General features: G+C 32.5%; 1 protein-coding gene across 3 annotated transcripts in view; it reads left to right on the top strand.

Annotated features, from left to right (window-relative positions):
* TOPAZ1 (testis and ovary specific TOPAZ 1) overlaps window positions 1–21,570 on the top strand; it is an 85,158-nt gene that overhangs the window by 42,003 nt on the left and 21,585 nt on the right. For 2 of the 3 annotated variants that reach the window (XM_077129621.1, XM_077129618.1), the window contains exons 13-17: window positions 8,310–8,376; window positions 9,496–9,670; window positions 10,932–11,032; window positions 13,153–13,318; window positions 21,249–21,413. In XM_077129621.1, the coding sequence (XP_076985736.1) occupies window positions 8,310–8,376; window positions 9,496–9,670; window positions 10,932–11,032; window positions 13,153–13,318; window positions 21,249–21,413 (674 nt within the window). The remainder of the gene's footprint in view (window positions 1–8,309; window positions 8,377–9,495; window positions 9,671–10,931; window positions 11,033–13,152; window positions 13,319–21,248; window positions 21,414–21,570) is intronic. The other variant, XM_077129619.1, reaches the window with a different exon arrangement.

Here is a 21,570-nt window from a genome sequence, read left to right as displayed (position 1 = left end):
GTGCTACCATCACCCCCATCCATTTCCAAATGTTTCTGTCATCCCAAGTGAAAACCGCGCAGTTTAAGCATTAGCACCCCATTCCTTATCACCACCCCGGCCCCAATAACATATATTCTGGTTTCTGACTGTGAATTTTCTAATTATTTCCTATCAGTGAGTCAGACAATACATCTCCTTTTGTGTGTGGCTTATTTCACTCAATGTCTTTTAGGGTTCATTCATGTTCTTGTATGTATCAGATCTTCATTGCTTTTTATGGCAAAATAAATTCCATTATGTGTATATGTCATATTTTGTTTATCCATTCATCTGTTGATGGATACTTGGTTGTTTCCATTGTGGGGCAATTATGACTAACATTGCTATGTACATTGGTGTGCAAATATCTGTTTGAATCCCTGCTTTCAGTTCTTTTGGGTATATACCTAAAAGTGGAATTTCTGGGTTATATGGTCATTCTATATTTTACTTTCTGAGGAACCACCAAACTGTCTTCCATAGTGGCTACACCATTTTACATTCCCACTAACAATGAATGAGTGTTCTTCTTTTCAACATCCTTTCCGACACTTGTAATGTTTGTTTTTTAAACAGTGACCATTCTATTGGGTATGAAATCATATCTAGTAGTTTTGATGGCATTTACCTAATGACTGATGATGTTGAGCATCTTTTCATATACTTTTTTGGCCATTTGTATATCTTCTTTGGAAAAGTTTCTGTGTAAGTCTTTTGCCTATTTTGTAATTGAGTTTGGTTTTTTGTTGTTCAATTGTAGGATTCCTTTATATATTCTGAATACTAGACCCTTATCAGGTATGCGATTTCCAAATATTTTATCCTATTGTGTAGATTGTATTTTTACTTTCATGATGAAGTCATTGCTGCACAAAATTTTTAGATTTGGTGAGGTACTTTAGATGTAAAGTCTAAGAAACCGTTGTCTAATACAAGGTCCGGGAGATGCATCCTTATGTTTTCTTCTAAGAGTTTTGAGGTTCTAGTTCTTATATTTAGGTTTTGAATAGACATTTCTCTAAGAAGATATACAAAGACCAAAAATGATATGAAAAGATGCTCTAAATCATTAGTTATTAGGGAAATGCCAGTCAAAACCACAATAAGACACCATTTCATACCCAAAAGAATGGCTACTATTAAAATCAAACAGAAAATAACAAGTTTTGGAGAAGATATGATAAAGTAAGAACTTGTTCATTGTTGATAAGAATGTAAAATGGAGCAGCCACTGTGGAAAACAGTTTGGTCATTTCTCAGAATGTTAAGTATAGAGTTACCATTTGATCTGGCATCCCACTTCCAGGTATGTACCCAAAAGAACTGAATGCAGGGACTCCAACATAATATTTGCACACAGATGTTCACATTGGCATTATTCACAGTTGCCAAAAGGTGAAAGCAACCTAAGTGTCTATGAGCAGATAAATGGATAAACAAAATGTAGAATGTACAAAGGAATATGATTTGATTGTAAAAAAGGAAGTTTTGATGCATGCTACAACATGTGTGAAACTTGAAGCCATCATGTTGGGTGAGATAAGCCAGACCCAAAAAAACCAAATAGCATATGATATCACTCAATATAAAATGATTAAGATACACAAATTCATAAAGTCAGAAACATAGAATATAGGCTCCCATGGGCCAGGTGGGGTAAGAATGGGAAGTTAATGCTTAATTGGTGCTTAATTTCTGTTTCAGGTGTTGGAAAAGTTTTGGTAAGGGAGGGTGGTTATAATGTTTCAACATTGTAAATATAATTAATTCTACTGAATAATTGAAAGTGTATAAAAGTTTAGGTTATATATATGTTACCGGATTAAAGTTTTAAAAAACGTAAAACTGCAGAACACAAAGAGTGAACCATAATGTAAACTATGGACTATAGTTAATGCTAGAATTATAATATTGTTTCCTCAGTTGTAGCAAAGGTGCCACCCTAATGTAAAATGTTAATAGTAGGGAATCCTGCATGTAGGGAGTGGGTATATGCAACCTCTATACTATTAGCATAAGTTTTCTATACATCTACAATTGCTCTAATAAAAATTTCTTAATTTTAATATGACTTCCAGCTCTGTCACTTACCACCTTTTTCACATAGGAAAATTGTTAACTTCGTTGACTATCAGTTTTTCATATGAAAGAAAAAAAAGAAGATAGCATCTACAAATTATGAGTATCAGGAATTAAAGGATAAGGGGTGACTTTGAACAACTCTACACATATAAAACTGAACAGCTTAGATGAAATGGAAGAAGCCACAAAGCTTCTCAGAAGCCTCTCAAAAGCCACAAGCTACCAAAGCTCACAAAGTATGAAATAGATAATCTGAATGGTCTTGTAACTATTAAGAAATTCAATTCATCATCCCCCCAAAATCATGTGAGCCAGATGGTTTTACTGGATAATTCTACAAGCCATTTAAAGAAGAATCAGTATGAATTTACACCTCTTCCAGAAAATAGAAGAGGAGGGAACACTTACCAATTAATTTTATGAAGCTAATATTAACCCAGATAATAAAACCTGGTAAAGAGAATACAAATAAAAGAAAATGAAAACAGCTAGACTGACACGTCTCATTAGCTTAGAGGCTTAGAATCCTCAGCAAAATGCTAGCATATCAAGTCCAGCAGTGTTCAAAAAGAATTATACACCATGAACAAGTTTATGTGATTCATTCCAAGAATGAAAAGATGGTTCAATATCTGAAAATCAATATAATCCACCTTGTCCTCATCAGAAGAAAAATGATGTGATCATTATTAACTAATATAGAAAGAAAATTTAATAGAATTCAGCACCTTGCGTGGTAAAAACTCTGAACAAATTGGGAATAAAGAAGAAATTCTACTTTATAAAGAGGATCTGTAAGAAATCTGAAGCAGATATCATAGATGAAAGATAAGATGTTTTCCTCCTATGATTGGAAACAAGGCAAAGATGTCTACTTATACTGTTATTCAACAGAGTGCTGGAAATCCTAGTCAGCACAATAAGGCATTAAAAGGAAATAAAGAAATACGTATTTGGAATGAAGTAATAAAACTGTTGCTATTTACAGCTAGCATAATTGTCTACATAAAAAACCTTAGAAGTAATAAGTGAATTCACCAAGGTCATAGGATACAAGATAAACACACAAAAGTCAGTCGTATTTCTATGTGATATCAATGAACCATGGAAACTAAAATTTTAGGTTGAATAAATGTTACAATATAAATTTTAAAACAGAACTGTACAATTCAAACAGTGGACTTTAATGTAAACTATGAACTGTAGTTAATAGTACAAGTGTAATATTCTTTTACCAATTGTAACAAAAGTACCACATCAATAAAAAGCAATTGGGGGGAAGTAATTGAGGGGTGGTATATGGGAACTCTGTATTTTCTGCATTATTTTTCTGTAAACCTGCAACATCTCTAATAAATTTTTTTTAAAAAACACGTTTATAATTGCTAAAAAAAAAAAAAAGAAATACCTAGGTAACAGTGTAACAAAAAATGTACTGATTTGTATGCTGAGAATTACAAAATGCTGATATAAGAAACCAAAAAATATTAAACAAAAAGAAAGACATATTCATGGATTAGGAGATTGTTGGAGATCTTCATAGTAAAGATCTCAGTTATCTCCCAATTCATCTGTTTGTTTAACGCAGTTCTTATTAAGAGCTCAGCAAGATTTTTTTGAAGATGTAAGAAAGCTTATTTTAAAATTTGTATGGAAAGGTAAAGGTACTTCTATAACTAAAACAGTTTTTTAAAAATAATAATGTGAGGGAAATTACTCTACCTGATATTAAAATTTACTACATAGGTACAATGATGAAGATAGTGTCATATTGCTCAGAGAAATAGGTACATAGATCAAGGGAAACGAAAGAATCCAGAAATAGACCGACAGCAATATGCCCAAGTGATTTTTTACAAAGGTTCAAAAGCAATTCAGAGGAAAGATAGTCTTTTCAACAAAGGGTGCTGGAGCAATTGGACATTCATTAGTTAAACAAATGTACCTTCACCCAAATTTCATACCTTATGCAAAAATTAATTCAAAATGTAGCATGAATTTAAATGTAAAATCTAAACCTTTTTAGACTAGAAAGTTTGGAGGACCTATGGTTGGGAGAAGAGAGGTTAGAGATGATATCAAAACACAGCCCATAAAATAAAACACTGGTAAGTTGGACTTCATTAAAATTTAAGAATTTTGATTTGCAAAAGACCCTGATAAGAGGATGTAAAAACAAGCTACAAATTAGAAGAAAATATTTGTAAGCCACATTTCAAAAAGAAATACTGTATCTAGATTATATAAAGAACTCTCAAAATGCAACAAGAATAAAAATCCTATTAGAAAATGAGCAAAATATATAAACAGTCATTTCATCAAAGAGGATATGCACATGGCAAATAAACACATGAAAAGATATCAACACATTGGTCATGAGAGAGATGCAGATGATATATTACCAGCATATACAATGACCAAAATACGAAATAGTGACAACAAGTGTTGATGAGTATGTGGAGAAACTGGATATACGTTGTTGGTGGGAATGTGAAATGGTACAACCTCTGGAAAACAATTTGGCAGTTTCTTATAAAATCTGAACATGTAGAATACCAAATACTCTTCTTGAACTCTTTATGTTTATTCTAGAGAAGTGAAACACATAAGAACATGTACACAAATGTTCATAGCAGCTTTATTTGCATATCCAAATACTGGAAACAGCCCAGATGTCTTTCAGTAGGTGTATGAATAGTTCTAGAGTGCATTGTTGTACCAATGTCAATTTCATGGTTTTGATGCCATACTATATATATTATATTGGGAAAAACCGGGTGATGAGTACATGGGACTCTACGTACTATTTTTGCAAATTCCAGTGAGTCTGTAATTATTTCAAAATAAAGCTTTTTATTTCGTACCTGTTTGTGTTCCCGCCAGACATACATGAGAGTGCCTGTTTCCACAAAGCTTTGCAAACATGTGTTGTCTTATTTCCTAATTTTTGCTAATCCAGTAGATGGCAAATGGTCATTTTGTGTTTTAACTTGTATTTCTCTAATTATGAATGAGGTTGAACATTTTCTTTTCATATGTTTAAGGGCCATTTTTATCCTTTTGTTGTGAATTGTCTGTGTCTTTTCCACATGTTTGTATTGGGTTTTTGCTTCTTTGACTCTGAAGTTTTAAGAATATATTAGAGGTATTAGGCCTTTGTCTGTAGTGTATGTTACAGAGATTTTCTTCCAGTTTGTTGGTTGTCTTTTGACATTGTTTGGAGGGTTTCTTTGCCATGCAAAACTTTTCTTGGTATGCAGCCTAATGTATCAATATTTTTTAATTGTCTTAACTTTGCTGTAGTGTTTTTTAATTGTCTCTGTTTGGTTTTTGCTCAAGATTTTGAGTCATAATTTCACTAAGGTTATAGAGAAATTCACCCATGTTTTTCTTTTACTACTGGAATGGTTCTCATTTTTAGTTTGGTTCCCAATTCATTTTGAGTTTATTCTTGTATCTGATGTGAGATATGGATTTATTTTTTTCCCAGCACCATTTATTAAGAAGTTCATCCTTAATGCTCATGATTTGAGCTGCAACCTTTATCATATATTAAGTTCCCATGTTATTTTGGACTTTGTTTTCTACTACACTGGTTTGTTTGTCTATTCCTTCACCAGTACCACACTATTTTAATTATAGAGGCTTTAATGCTATGTTTTAATAGCTACTAGGGCTAATCCTCCTTCATAATTTTTCTTTTTTCAGTGATTTCCTGGCTATCCTTTCATATTTTCTTTTCTATATGAACTTAGTATCAACTTTCAAGCTCCATATAATAGCTTGTTGTCACTTTTATTGGAATTGCATTAAATTTATGAATTAACGTGGGGAAAACTGATACCTTTATAATGTGGATTAGTCATATTAGAGAATAGAGGATATCTTTTTATTTGTTCAGATCTACTTTTGTGTCTTTCCAGATGTAGGAGTATGTTAGAATTTTCCTCATATAGTATGTAATCTGTATTGCTAACATAAATGAGGTTTTCTGTACCATTATGTCCTCTTTTTTTAATCTAAAGGCTATTGGGTTTTGTTTGTAAATTTTATATTCTACTCCTTTCTTGAAGTCTTTAATTTTTTTAGTTAACTTCATCCTTTAATCTGTGTTTTTTTTCCAGGTATACTCTCATATTATCTACAAATAGAGATAATTTTACTTATTCTTTACCCATTATTATGCCTCTAATTGATATATTTTGTCAGTTACATTGGCTCATACTTCTATGAGGTAGTAGAGATAGTGGTCATTCTCACTTTGTTACTGGTGTTAATGGAAATGTTTCAAGAATTTTCTCATTAAATACACTGGCTTTAGGAGTAAGGTATATATGTGTATATATATTAAATCATCTTAAGAAACTATCCCTTGGTGTTTAAATGCATTCTATAGATTGTGATATGTAGTGTATTCACTTCCATTATTTTTTTTTAATTCTGTAATTTTGGTTTTTATTTCCCCCTTCACCCAAGATTTGTTTACTAGAAGGCTTTATAATTTCCAAGTGGAATGTCCTTTTCTTTTGTTTGTTTTGTTGGTAAAGTAATACTGGTTGTATTGCACTGTGGTCAGAGAGTGTTGTTTGTACTCTGTGAAACTTATGTTTTGTTTGTGTCATTATTTGATCAGCTTTCATGAGTGTGCCATGGGCACTTGAAAATAATGTATAGTTTTTATTATCAGGATGTAAAGTTCACTGTATATCCATTATATCTATCCTATTAATTATGTTGTTTAAGTCATCTATCTATATTTATTTGTGTCCCCTTGATCTGTCTTTTACAAAGAGTAGTGTATTAAAATCTCCTAAGATTGGTGTCCATGTTACTTTGCGATTTCTGTGGTTTTTGTTTCATAAAGTCTCCTTCCATCTTCTGTAGTTTTTGCTTCATGAGGTTGGATACTGTGTTATTTGCTGCAGAAATACATCTTCGTTATAAATTTTGGCTTTTAGCATTAAAAAGTATTCTCTGTCACATTTATTGTTTTGGGTCTTCAGTTCTACCTTGATATCAGAACTGCTACTACTATACTCTTTGTATCTGTTTACCTGGTCTGTCTATGCTGTTATTTTTAGCATTTTAGAATCAGTTTGTTTTCATGTGTTACTTGTATATAGTATGTAGTTAATTATTGTTTTATGACCCAGATTGAAAATCTTTTTCTTTTAGTCAGTGAGGTAAGCCCATTCACATTTTTTATATGAATGATGTTTGATCTTAAGTCTGTCAGTATATTTTATAGTCATGTGGTTTTTGTTATACTTGTGTTTCTTTCTCTACAACATGCATGTGTGTATTCCTTGCTACCTACACATATGTATTATTTAGGAAGGTCGGCATATTTGTTCTAGTGGATACCTTTGTACTTGCATCTTTTTTTATGTCTTTAGTGTCCTGTTTTCCATTTTAGCCTTAACTCTCTTAGGTAGAGAAGTTTTTCTATAGTTTTGATTATATCTAGCTTAGCTAGATAAAAAAATCCTTGGTTCATACTTCCTTTCACTCAGTTCTCTAAATATACTTCTCTATTATTGTCTTGCTTTGCATGTTGATTTTGAAAAGTATAATGCCAGTCTAATAATCATTTTGCCTTTTTAAGTCTTCTAATGTTTTTTGTCTGGAGGCTTGAGAATTTTATCTTTATCTTTGGTTCCTTTCCTCTGGTCTGTGACCTGATTGCCCATACACTTTTATAGCATTGTCATACTTGGGGTGGACTTAATCTTTGTGGTTGTATTTGTTAATCATTGTTATGTCCCTTTGCTTTTTCCCTTCTTCTGTCGTCCCTATGGGTCTTTTTTTATTCTCTCCACTGGTTTTGTTGGCTTGCTTGCATTGTCTTTTTGTTTTTGCCCATTTTTGCTTGCCACAAATCCTCATGGAGTAGTGAAGGTGAAAGCAATAGAGATCATATGCTGGGATTTGGTATTTTTTCTCTTTTTATTTAGATATTTTGAAGTTTGGGCATTTTCTATCTTTATGTTAGAGTGAGGGTGTGGTTTGTGTGAAATTTACATTTTTTTTAATCTGGGGAAGAAAAATTAGTGTGAGGTAGGCAACTATGCAGTAACAATTTTCTTCATCTCTATAAATAATTTTTCTTTGGTTTTCTTAAGTATAAATTATAGAACAAATGAATTAGGGGAAATAACTTGTTGTAGGTGAATATAAGCGTAACTAACCCTTTTCTATTGTTAAAGGTTACGGATGAGGCAATTTCAAAAGAACTGGAAGTGTGATTTAGATTCAGCCTTGAATGAAATAGAGGTATGACACTTGCTCTTTAAATAAATTGCTTGGACCACCAAAACCAATAACAACAAGAAAAGTCATCATTGTAATTCCATTTTAGAAGTTTCAGAAATTTGGCTGTTACACAGAGAAAAGTCTCACAGCAAAGAAGTTGGATTTTGTAATAAATTAATACATCAAAATGTAAATTTATGTTAGTTTCTGGAATTTGTAGACTATTTTAGAAATAATTTTAGTCCAATTGCAAAATCAGCATATGTTTAGGTAGAATAATAATAGCGTTCCAGAGCTCAACCTTTAATTCTTATGGCAGGGCAGATTCACTCAGTGCACAAGAAAGTTGGCTTTTGAAATCCATGAATGGCTGCAGTCTGTGAAATGATAGCAGAAAAACTGGATCAGAATGCTTAGGCTTTCCAAATGTTTAGAATATAAGAACTAGAGGGCTTTCAGGACAATTTTTATTTATTGTTTTTTATACTCATCTATGTTTTGTTGCTCTAACCTTAATTAGTATCATTATATCCTTGGAACACTTTTTTGTTAGTGTAAAAAAACTATTTCTTAGTTTATAATAGAAACCTGTAGGGAGAAATAAAATTTACTGAAATTTACTTTATAGCTTCTTTTGTAGAAATGTATTGGCCCAAAAATGTATGTGGGCCCCAAATCATAAATAAGTGCAAAAATAATTTTTTAAAATGCAATATCTAAATGTAATAAAATTCTGTATTGCTTTGGAGATAGCTCAAATCATGCTGATAATCCTGTTTCCCATAAAATCCATCTCTCCTCTCCAGTTCAGGTTTCAGGATGATGCACATTAGGACCTGGATAATTAAAACACATGTATATTACTACCTTGAATTTATAGAGGCTTTGCTATTGCCAGAAAAGTGAGGTATACAGTAGCAAGTTAATGAAGTTGTCATGCTTGTTAGTAAGTTGATGAGATTTGCAGAGATTATGTTTTAATGATATTTGTATATCTAATGTCTTTGTGTACCTGGCACGTAATATTATGTTTGCATAAATGACATGATATTTCTTTCTATTTTTAATTTAACCTTCTTTACTTTTTACTTTTTTTTCTTTCTCCTCTCTTTTTTGTTTTGTTTTTAATAACTTTAATAGCATTGTAAAGAAAAAAGTGCTTGGACCAAATTGGGAAATTTATACATTAATGTAAAAATGGGCTGTGAAAAATTTGCGGATTTCCAGAGATTTTGTACTTGTATTGCTGAAACACTAACAAAAGACTGTAAAGAAGAAATACCAGGTGTTCCTTTTTGTGAATTTGCTGAAACAGGTAAAATGTCACTGTTTTGGTCTGAGTTTTCTGTGTTAGGATGGATGATGCAATGTTCTCAACAGAGGTGTAAATAAAGCTCTTAATATTTACCATATCGTGGATAAATTAATATTACAGGTTTCAGATATTCCTCCTTTCTCTTTATAATTTTTCCATCTATTATTAAGTTAAATTATAATGATGTAAGGTCAAGAATTGGTATTTTAGTATCAAATATTTCCTGCCTTATTTTTTTCTCTTCTCTTAGATTAGTAAAACTATTCCTAGCAAATTATACTGGAGCAATTTAATCCTTGAATCATTAAAGTTGTGACTACTTTTACAAGTAAACAAAATTCACATTAATGAGTTTTTTTTTCTTGAAATGAACTGTTCACCATACTACTTTATATCAGGGATGAGCAAACTTTTTCTATAAAGGGCCAAATAGTAAATATTTTAGGCTTTGCGTAATACCACATATGGTCTGTGTCACATGGTTCTCTTTTTCTTTCTTTTTAAATGACACTGTCTTGAAACCCTTTTTAAAATAAACCATTCTTCCACGGAGCTGTGTTCCAATATCCATGTTTCTTGAAGATGATGGTATAGTGATACAGCTTTTCTACTGTGACTGTGTAATTGTGAAAACCGTGTGTCTGATCCTCCTTTTGTCTAGGGTATAGACAGATGAGTAAAAACCATGGATAAAAATAAATAATAGGGGTGGGTGATTAGTGGTAGAATGCTCGCCTTTCATGTGGGAGACCCGGGTTCAATTCCCAGACCATGCGCCCAAAAAAATACAGTAAAATAAAATAAATAAATAAATAAAAGGGGAACAAAGGTTAAAGTAAATTGAATAGATTGAAATACTAGTGGTCAATGAGAGGGAGGGGTAAGGGAGTATGGTATGTATGAGTTTTTTCTTGTTTCTGTTTTATTCCTTTTGCTAGAGAGATGTAAATGTTCAAAAAAATGATCATGGCGATGAATACACAACTATGTGATAATATTGTGAGCCATTCATTGTACACCATGTGTAGAATGTTTGTATGTCATGAATGTTTGTATGTTGGTTTGTTAAAGATTGACAATAAAAATATTTAAAAGTAAATAAATAAACCATTCTTAGCTCATGGGCTGTGCAAAAGCAGGCCATGGGGAATAGTTTGCGAACACCTAGTCTGTATGGTAGTTTTGATAATTCTGTATTAATTTGCCTTTTCCATCTAAGTGACTGTTTCATTTTCTTCCCTGTGCCTTCTTTGTCTTCCAGTTAGCAAAGATCCACAAAATAGTGAAGTAGATAAAACTTTGCTGGGAAGAATTGGCATCAGTGCTATATACTTCTATCACAAGCTGTTGCAGTGGTCCAAGGTACTTCATTAAATTTTTGTTTTGACTTGGTATAGAGAGTGTTAGTTTTAAAATTATAAACAGAAAGGATTACCCTTGTAAATTGGGAATTTGCTAATAATCATTACAGATGACAAAATGGAACCCAGACTAGTAAACTAATTATTAGATGACATATTAGGCACATGTGGAAAGGTTGTGGCATGAGACTGGCTACTGTGAAGAATGTTATATTGGGAACACTTAGGAAGTTATGCTAAATGTCAGTTTATTGGAAGCAGCTTTCAATTCAGAATTTATTTTGCCAACTCCTGAGATCAGTAGCATTGTAATTTTTGAAGCACTCAAGACTCCTTAAGATGAACCTAGGATACCCACAATGAACAGAACTCCTTAAAAATCAACTCTTAAAATGCTCTGGAGTACTATATACCATGTATCTTGAAGTCTTAATTTTTTGTTGGTTTTGTTTTATTTTCCATTTTTTGTTCACTTGTTTTCCTTATTTTGATGTCAAATTGAGGCTCAGCTCACTATAGAAATGGTCTCATGAACCTAAAACATTAGTGTAACACTTTCTTTAGATTTCCCTCTAGATGGTAGGTAGAGTTATAGACTCAATCACTTGGAAATTGAGAATTTGACATAAATTTAAGTAAAGTAGAGGACAGGAAAATACAAAATAGGGAGGCAGTGGTGAGGGACAGCACTATATATATAGAGCAGAGTAGTTGAAAGTGTGTGGTCTCTTTTGAATGAATGATTAAAATGTATCTTATGTTGCTGATTTATTGTTATAAAGAGATTATTTTACAATTGAATATGCGCTCAGTAACATTTAAGTACATGGTCACGCATACACATGCGAAATGTATGAATGCTTAAAAAACAGAATAATTGTATAGAAAATTTGACATCTTCCCTAGCATTTATAATGTGGTAGGCTTAGAATGCACAAGATGTACCTGGTCCCTGCGCTCACAATCTAGCTTAAGACCAATTTCTTGGATATTTAATGCTTGAGAATTTGAGACTACCCTATTTGAAAACTCAGATTTTGTTGAAGCTTCAGAATGTAGTTTAATATATATTTTAAATTTTGTTATATTATTTCTTAAGACCTAAGAGGCTAGTGAATTTTTGGCTTTTTTTAATTTTAATTTTAATTTATTATTTAGAGTTAATATTTTGCTTATTATCTTATGTAGTGTAAATATTTTCAAAGAAAACGTTGTTCCTTTTTTAATACAAAAGTGAAATCATTGGAGTTAAAGATAATTCATTGCAAAAACATACTCATTTAAACAGTCAAATTGAAATTCTTTGATAGCATAATAGGCATCTGACTCAGAATAGTATAAAATTTAATGTAGAAGAGGGGTCCACAAACTAAGGTCTTTGAGCCATATCTAGTGACAACCTGTTTTTCTTTTTTTATAACCAATGAGCTAAGAATGATTTTTACACTTTTAAAAGGTTCTAAATTAAAAATACAACATTGTGCAGCATACCAAATGTGGCCTGCAAAGCCTAAAATGTTTACTATCAGACCATTTACAGAAAAAGTTTCCACCCCTGGTATGAAATAATATATGTCCAATTTCTGATGGAAATTGTTTCTGAGCAATGATAATCTTCATGTAGGAAATGTGAAATAGTCTATTGAATTTTTAAGAAACAATTTTTAGCCAACAATTTTATCCTTTCTTTTTGTTTTTTTACTCCCTCTCTATCTAAATTGATAAATTATTTTCATTTTCACTCTCCTTCCTGGATATGAGTGACTAGATGAAGAAGAGGAAAATCATATCATCAGTTGTTTTCCACTTTAAGGCAGAAAACCCTTTTGCCAAATGAAATCTTAAGAGGAAGCAGTATATAAGACAGATGAAAGGAAAATTTCTGATAAAAGCGTATGGGGGTTGGGGTGGTAACATGAGGCAAAGCCCTGCTTGGTCTCCTTGCCTTCCATCTTTGTAGCTGAACCAGAAAGGGCTTAAAGAGAGAATCTTGGTCAAGTTTGCAAACCATCAGTCTAGAATGATGATTTAAAACTAGATAATTGATTATTGCTTAATTATCAGTGACTTTATATCTGTCTACTACTCTAAGTGATTGAAACTCAACTATGTTTACTCTAGGGAAGGAAGGTTTTAGATAAACTATATGAATTAAAAATACATTTCACGACTTTAAAAGGACTTACAGGACCTGAAAAATTAGCATCAAGATGTCAAATTGTGAATATTGCAGCAGAAATTTTTCTAAAAAGTGGAAGCCTAGATGGTGCCATTTGGGTGTTGAGAGGTAGGTTCTCTTATATGGAAGCATAAAAGGATTTGTTAAACTTGTCTTAAAAATTTTTCTCTTCGTAATTTCCTTAAGTTGATGTTGAATTGTAGGTGGTAATTTGGTCTTAACCCTTGTGAATACATAGGTAAGAAATTTGTTGTTGTGTAGACTGAAAAGGGAGAGATAACCTAGATCTAAACCAAAAATTATATGAACCTTTGTTGACAAAAGTTAGCTCTTACTATGGGCACCATATGAAATGCTTTATCTTAATTATCTTTAGTCTTCATAGAAACCCTATGAGTTTGGAACTAATATAATCCCCATTTTATAGATAAGGAGCTGTTCTTAGAGATAGTAAGCAACTTGCCCAAAATGACGTAGCACGTAAGGAATTCAAGGCCATATTCAAATCTAGGCAGTGCGGCTTCAAGACTGAAGCTTTCTGCTGCTATCTGAAACAGGGAAATCCTAATTGCAATCTGCATAAATTCATAAATGTTTGTATGTATAGGCAAATCTGACATCAAAACAAAACAAAAATTTTAAAACTTACTTGCCCCACTAAGGCAATTCATCTAGTAGAAATTGTAATGAGATTAAACCAGCAGAAGCTGCTGAAGTTAGTTTGGTATGAAACAAATAAGTTTAGAGAGAGTAGTAGGGTCAGTGCATGGTATTTAAATGGTAGCTCTAGCTACATGTCCCGTCAGGCAGATTTTGTATGATACAGTGGAATAAGAATGAAGAAATATCAAGTATCTCATAGTTTGGGTAGGAAGATGAGGTATATATATATATATATACATGAGTAAAGCAAATAGATAACCTTTATACTAACACTCATATTCTAACACACAAACATATATGTACTAGCACACTTATATATATTCATATATATAAAATACCTTTTATCCGTTCAAAGTTCTTAGGGTTTGTGGAATACAGAGGTTAGTGGACTTTATGATCAAAGGCTTTTTGGAAAAGGCTTTCTTCAATTTACCAAATATAGCACATCTATGTGGATGGAGTTTCTTACGTGGGGAAGATTGACCAGGATACAAAATAGAAATGAGAAAAATGCAAGCCAGAGCCCACAAGATCTGTGAGAAGACGTAGCAAGAAATGGGAAGGGTAAAATAATGGTGAAAATGGGCTTGGATCACCTTGTGATGGGAAATTTCTGCCAGAAAGTTTCTGGCAAAACCCATCTTTCTCAAAATAGAGACTAGAGAGGAACTTGAGGGTTAGGAGTGGTCTATGAAGATTTAACAATTTTTTAATTGGGGATTTTTCAATTTTGATAATTATCTTTAAAATTGTATCCTGTTAGAAACACAGAAAGCTCTTTTGCAGTGCCTATTACAGTTGAAAGTTATTTTCTCAAGTAAAATTTTTTCGAAAGAAGCATCCACAGAAGTATGCTAAATTATTCCCCAGTTTTTTTGTTCTTAAAGGTTTTTTTCTGTGAATGAATAATTTCCCAAGAAAGGAAATATAAATGGTTCAATCTCACGTGTAAGAAGTACAATTATTATTCACTTGTAACCTAACATGTTACTAAGCGAAAGACACGTTAAAATTAAAAAATACCATTTTAAATTTGTTGGACTAGCAAAGATCAAAGTTCGGCGATCTGCTTTTGATGAGGAAGAAATAAGCATTTGCATGCATTGTCTTTAGGGGCTGTTTGGCAAAATGCTTGTCAAAAGTTGAAAATGAGTATTTCCTTTTACCTATTAACTCCATTTCTAGGAAATTTTCCTACAAACACAGTATATCTCTATATAAGGGTGTGCATTGTAAGTTATCTGGAATCTTTTGTAACTGCCCACAATGTTACAGATAACATAAATGTCCATTAAGATAGTTTTGGTTAATTAGACTGTGGTATAGACATATGATGGGGTAGGATGAGGCAGATCTACAGATAGTCATTTGAAATTATTTTGAAGATCTGTTGCCAAGTGAAAAAAGGAATGTGCAGAATAGTGTGCACAGTATACTACCATTTGAAATTATCATATGCATATTTACTTATGTATCCATAAAATACCTGTGGAAAAATGGGCAAGAAACTAGTAATACAAGTTACCCCTGGGAGGAGGAATTCAATGGTTGGAAAACAAGGGAGGGAGGCAGAGTTACTTTTTAAATATGTTTTTCTGCACATTTTATCCTTTTTTTAAAAATGTACATTCATTATGTATAAAACTTTTTTAAAAGGGGGTTATATACATTCTTCAACTTCAGTAAATGCAAAATATTTTTTATATTTTTTGTTTAGTGGTGGCAGACTTTCTGGTGAGAACAAATTTATTGTTTTGGCTTTTACTTTCACATTTAAAACTCTTTTTCAGGCACTGGTACTTTGTATCCTGGCAAATGAGCCAAAGATTCCCACCTTGTCTTCTCCTTTTTCCAGCATAAGAAAAGTCTTAAAACCTTCATAATTTTATAATCATGTGGTTTGGAGGCTGAAAAATAATATAAATATAATTTATATATTTAATACATAGAATATAAATTTTGTAAAAAGTTATGTCATTTACTGAGAAACTACCATTGAATTATAAAATAACTTTTATTCCTTTATATAAGTAATAAATATTCATTGTAGAGAAATCTGAAAAGATGGATAGTAATAAAAATCCCTTAACATTCAATCACCAGAAATGATTATTATGCACTTTAATATTACTATATAGGCTCTTTTAATTCTTTACTATCTTTGCCCTGCATTTTTTTTCAGGCAGCAGTATATTGAGAATTTCTTTCTGGGAAGAGGAATATTCTTTTAAACATAATTCAAGGGACTACATGTTTTCCATCTTATAAATACATAAATATCTTTATCTATATTTGTATCTTATTCCATGAGTCTACTCTTGTTGATAGCTTGTTTTCAAATTTTTATTATAAATAATGATGTCTGTTAAATATCACTGATAAATATTTATTACTTCCTTAATGTTTTAGTTTGCTGTAGCTACCAGAATGTAATACACCAGAAATGGATAATACCTTTTATAAAGGACATTTATTTAGTTACAAATTTGTTCTCCAGAGGAAAGGTAGCTAGCTTTCATCTTTCCATCTGGGTTTTCATCTGTCACTTGGGAAGGCACAAAGCACTGTCTGCTGGCCTTCTCTCCTGGCTTCTGGCTTCAAATGGCTTCTCCTGAGGCATTTCCTTTCTGCATCTCCAGATGTCTGGGTCTGTGTCAGCTCTGACTCTTTCCCTCTCTTTTGACTTCTTTTAAGCCTGTAGCTGATTAAACTTCCCTTATTGCAATAGGCCCTCCCCTTAGCCATCTGCAGATGTTATCAGCTATAGATGAAATTTACCTGCTGATGATTTAAGTCCACAGCAACAGAACAACTGGGCACCATCACCTGGTCAAGTTGTCATCTGAACCTAACTTAAAATAAATTCTGATGGTATTTCTTAGAATAAATTCTGGTGGTATTTCTGGGCTATATTCTGGGTAAGAATATTTTAAAGTTTTTGATTAAATGTTGTCAAATTTTCCCTACTGTTATTCAGATTATACAGTGGGTTGGCTTAAGAACAGGAATTTATTGGCGCACAGTTTCAGAAGCTACAATCTTCTTCCCAGGGTCGTTATCTTCTGGCTGGCCAGCAGTCTCTGGGGTTCCTTGGCTTTTCTGTCACTGGCAATGCACATGGTGGCATCTTCTCGTTTCTCTTCTGGGTTCCATTGACTTCCAGATTGTGGCTGCTCCCCATGGCTTCTCCTTCTGTATCCACCTCCCTTTGTTTATAAGAACTCCAACCATATTAAAATAAGGCCCACTTTCATTCAGTTTGGGCACACCTTAACTGATAACATTTTTAAAAGTCCCGTTTACAAATGGGTTCACACCCACAGAACCAGGGTTTGGGACCTGAACATGCCTTTTGAGTGGGACTTGATTTAATCCCCAACAGCAGGTAAGTTATTTTTGGATTTATTTAAAAGCCCTCCTTTATGAGACAATTCTAGAGAACTATTGCATAACTAAATATTTTATATCTACATAGTCTTCATAGATGTCACAGGTGCATATAAACAGTCCTGTATGCTGAGAAATCTATTTTATGATAATTTTTATATTTTTAACATAATCCTTATTTTTAATAACTTTTATAATTTAGAATTAAATAAGCACCTCTTAAAATATAATGTAATGTCTAAAATCAGTTCAGGTGTCATCATTATGTATATATCACACTTAAAAAATATCACACTGTATAATAATGTCCTCTTGTAATATTTTTACACATTAAAGATATTAGTCCTTGATCTGTTGGATATTTACAAATGTTTTTTCATCTTCTTTAATTTCATATTGATTTTTGCTTTTTCATTTGTTTTCTTCTTTTCAAATGCCCAATTGACATTTTTTCTATTTAATAGAAACTGCTTTTTAAGTCTTGCCTTAGGCCCTCCCAAAATTACACATTCACCCTTATATTATTCAAGTTTTTTAATTCATTATTAGTTTTTAGTTTAATGTGAGGTGGGAACTTTAGTTGTATTTATTTCCCCAAAAATGTTTCCCAATATTTATTGAATAGTTCATTTTTTATTCACTTATTTGAAGTGCTGTTTTTTATCGTTTGTTAGAATCTTGGATCTGCTTGGGTCTATTTTGTACTTGTCTTCTCTCCCAGTGATCCTTGTCTTCTCTCCCAGTGATCCTTGTCTTCTCTCCCAGTGATCCATTTCTATGCTAAAACCATATTGGGATATGTGATGATATCTATCTGTTTAGGCAAAGCCACTCTCCTCTTCTTTACTAGATTATTCTTTGCTGTTCTCAGTTGTTTATGCATTTGAGTGAATTTTGGAATTTTTGAATCAAGTTTTAATAAGTTCTGAAGGAGATTTGATGGGATTATATACATTAAGAGGAGAACAGATATATTTAGGTATTCCCCATCACAGTATTCACCATGGGAAGAGAAAGTTATTGTTTGAAAGTTATTGGTCTTACTGACTAGGAAATTCCTTTAGTGCAGAAACTGTCTTAGTATTTGTGTCTACACTCAAAATCTTACATGAGTACTGACTGAATATGCATATTTTGGAAAGCAAGTGCATAAAGGGTGGCTGTTACAGAAATTTTCCTTGCCTTTTTACTCTGAGAATTTTATATGAATGGCAAATATTGCCAGACTTTAGAACAGCGAAAAGCATGAGGAATATTGCAGAAAGAACTTTTATCTTTGTGAAACCAGTCTTAAGTTCACTAGTAAAGTGATCTTTATTCTTGGAAATTTAATTCTCATGAAATTTCTCATAAAAGTATTTCAAGGGCGGGCCGCGGTGGCTCAGCGGGCAAAGTGCTTGCCTGCTATGCCGGAGGACCTCGGTTCGATTCCCGGCCCCAGCCCATGTAACAAAAACGGAGAAACAGAATACAATAAAACAAGAAAATGCTTAAAAATGGTTCCCTTTCTTCCTTCCTTCCTTCCTTCTATCCTTCCTTCCTTCTCTCTGTCTTTAAAAAAAAAAAGTATTTCAAGTTGATAGAATTGTTAACTAGTTAGATACTTAAATTAAAAGCTATTAATAGCCATGTGATTTACAAAGTATCAGTTTCAGTTTACTTTGGTACCTACTTTACCAACTCATTCATTTTTTTTTATTTAATTGTACAATTTGGTAAGATTTCAAAATTGATCTCTTAAAATAGCATATGTACTTTGAAAAAATACAACTGTTACTCTACTTTTTTACAAATGGGACATATCTACCAAATACATGATTAGTAAAACACAATTGAAATTATTTGATCAAAATAAAATTCCATTTTTAAGGTATAGTGACTCAGCAGTTCTAGTGGGAATTGTATTTAACTGGTGAGTATGTAGTCTTTCAAGAAATTAACATCATTTAAATTTCTTTATAATAATTAAGTAAATTTAGGAGTAAATTAATGAAAGTCTCTGTCTAAATGAGTTCATATTTATACAGCATTTAGAACATTGCCAAGTACATAGTATAAGTCAATCAGTTAATCAGTTCAGTGGGTCCAATAATTTTAAAACAACCTCTGCTTTTTTTTTGTTTTTGCATGGGCAGGCACTGGGAATCGAACCCAGATCTCTTGGCATGGCAGGTGAGAATTCTGCCACTGAGCCACCATCACACTGCCCAACCTCTGCTTTTTAAAGCTTTATACTGGATATGTAAAGCTTCATTTTGGCATTGTGCACTTAAATTATCAAATATTTCTTCAATATGTTTTTTTTTAATCATTGCGCAAGGAAGGCCACAAAAGAAAGGATTATCTGACTCTGCACTTGGGTTAAAAAAGAACACTGAAAAGGGACTTAACTATTACATAGTAATGTTCATTGTGTTTCATTATGTGCATACTGATTAAGTTAATGTTAAAATACTGATATTTCTAACATTGTGGCACCACAGTGTTCTGTACCAGTCTCTCATTGTTTTTCTCTATGTGAAAATCAAAGGCAGAAATTAAGCTACTTCAACAGTTTTGGGTGGGTACATAAAAATTAATGTTACTTTGTTTTTATAACTTACATATGTTAAATATCTTTCTGTACATGTCAAATATTTAATAATAAAAGTAGTTGTTCTAGTTTGCTAGCTGCTGGAATGCAAATACCAGAAACAGAATGGCTTTTAAAAAGGGGAGCTTAATAAGTTGCTAGTTTACAGTTCTAAGGCCAAGAAAATGTCCAAATAAAAACAAGTCTATAGAAATGTCCAATCAAAGGCATCCATCCAAGGAAAGATACCTTGGTTCAAAAAGGCCAGTGAAATTCAGGGTTTCTCTCTCAACTGAGAAGGCACATGGCGAACACAGTCAGGGCTTCTGTCTCAGCTGGAAGGGCACATGGCGAACACGGCGTCATCTGCTAGCTTTCTCTTCTGACTTCCTGTTTCATGAAGCTCCCCGGGAGGCGTTTTCCTTCTTCATCCCTAAAGGTCGCTGGCTTGTGGACTCTCTGCTTCGTGGTGCTGCATGCAGCATTCTCTGATCTCTCCAAATCTCCTCCATTCTCCAAAATGTTTCCTCTTTTATAGGACTCCAGAAACTTATCAAGACCCACCCAAATGGAGATGTCGTCAACTAATCCAGTTTAACAACTGGATTAAATCACATCTCCAGGGAGATGACATACAGTATTGAATGGGGATTATTCTGCCTTTATGAAATGGGATTTAGATTAAAACATGGCTTTTCTACGGGAAAAAACCAGCACAGTAGTTTTAAAAAACGAGAAATTGGGGATAAAAGCTGTTATTCAAGAATACCAAAATTAATTAAATTCTATATTCTTTTTTTTTTTTTTTTTTTTTTTTTTTTTTTTTTTTTAAAGGAAAGACAGAGAGAAGGAAGGAAGGAAGGAAGGAAGGAAGGAAGGAAGGAAGGAAGAAAGGGAAACATTTTTAAACATTTTCTTGTTTTATTGTATTCTGTTTCTCCGTTTTTGTTACATGGGCTGGGGCCGGGAATCGAACCGAGGTCCTCCGGCATAGCAGGCAAGCACTTTGCCCGCTGAGCCACCGCGGCCCCCCCAAATTCTATATTCTTTATTGTAAAACTGTTAAACTTGTCAACACAAGTAATACTTAGAGTTAAAACATATTAATTATAATCTGAACATTTTCTATAATATAAAAATAACAAAATTAATAATTGATAATTGACTAATACATTTGGAAAAATGAAGGCTCTGCTTTATAAAAAATAAGTATAACAAAATGGCCATTAGTCTGTATCTTCTTAGGATGATCATCACTATATAAGTAGTTTTAATAAATTTGAGCCATGGTTATCTTTTCTGAGTACACATATTTAAGTTTTGTACATTCTAGAGTATATATTTCAAAACATTGTTATGAGTATATCATTAAGTGTAATTTTCATGGTGAAAAGTATCCTTTTTTCTTTGTGTAAGAGTCAGATTGGATAATCAGTACACCCCTGTGGCCTTGTGATAGACTGGATGTTCTCAATCGACATAATCTGCTCTGTACAATTGCACATGAAATCTTAGCCAAGAGCCTTTATAGACAGACATTTGAAGTTTTGCAAAATCTACCAGGTTTTCAAAATTCTCAAGGTATGTTTTAAAAAATATGTCTAGCTTAATTGTCACTTGCCCATCTCGTAATTAATTGTTAATAAAAAAACAGTTATCTACCTGTTTTAGTTTTATATTCCAGTATGTTTTTTAATGAAGTAGTTTTCTATAAAATGTGATCTCTACAAACTGTCTA

Source organism: Tamandua tetradactyla, chromosome 15 (assembly GCF_023851605.1).
Source record: "Tamandua tetradactyla isolate mTamTet1 chromosome 15, mTamTet1.pri, whole genome shotgun sequence".
NCBI lineage: Eukaryota > Metazoa > Chordata > Mammalia > Pilosa > Myrmecophagidae > Tamandua > Tamandua tetradactyla.
Note: the sequence above shows the minus strand (reverse complement) of the source record. Positions and strands in the feature narration are given on the sequence as shown.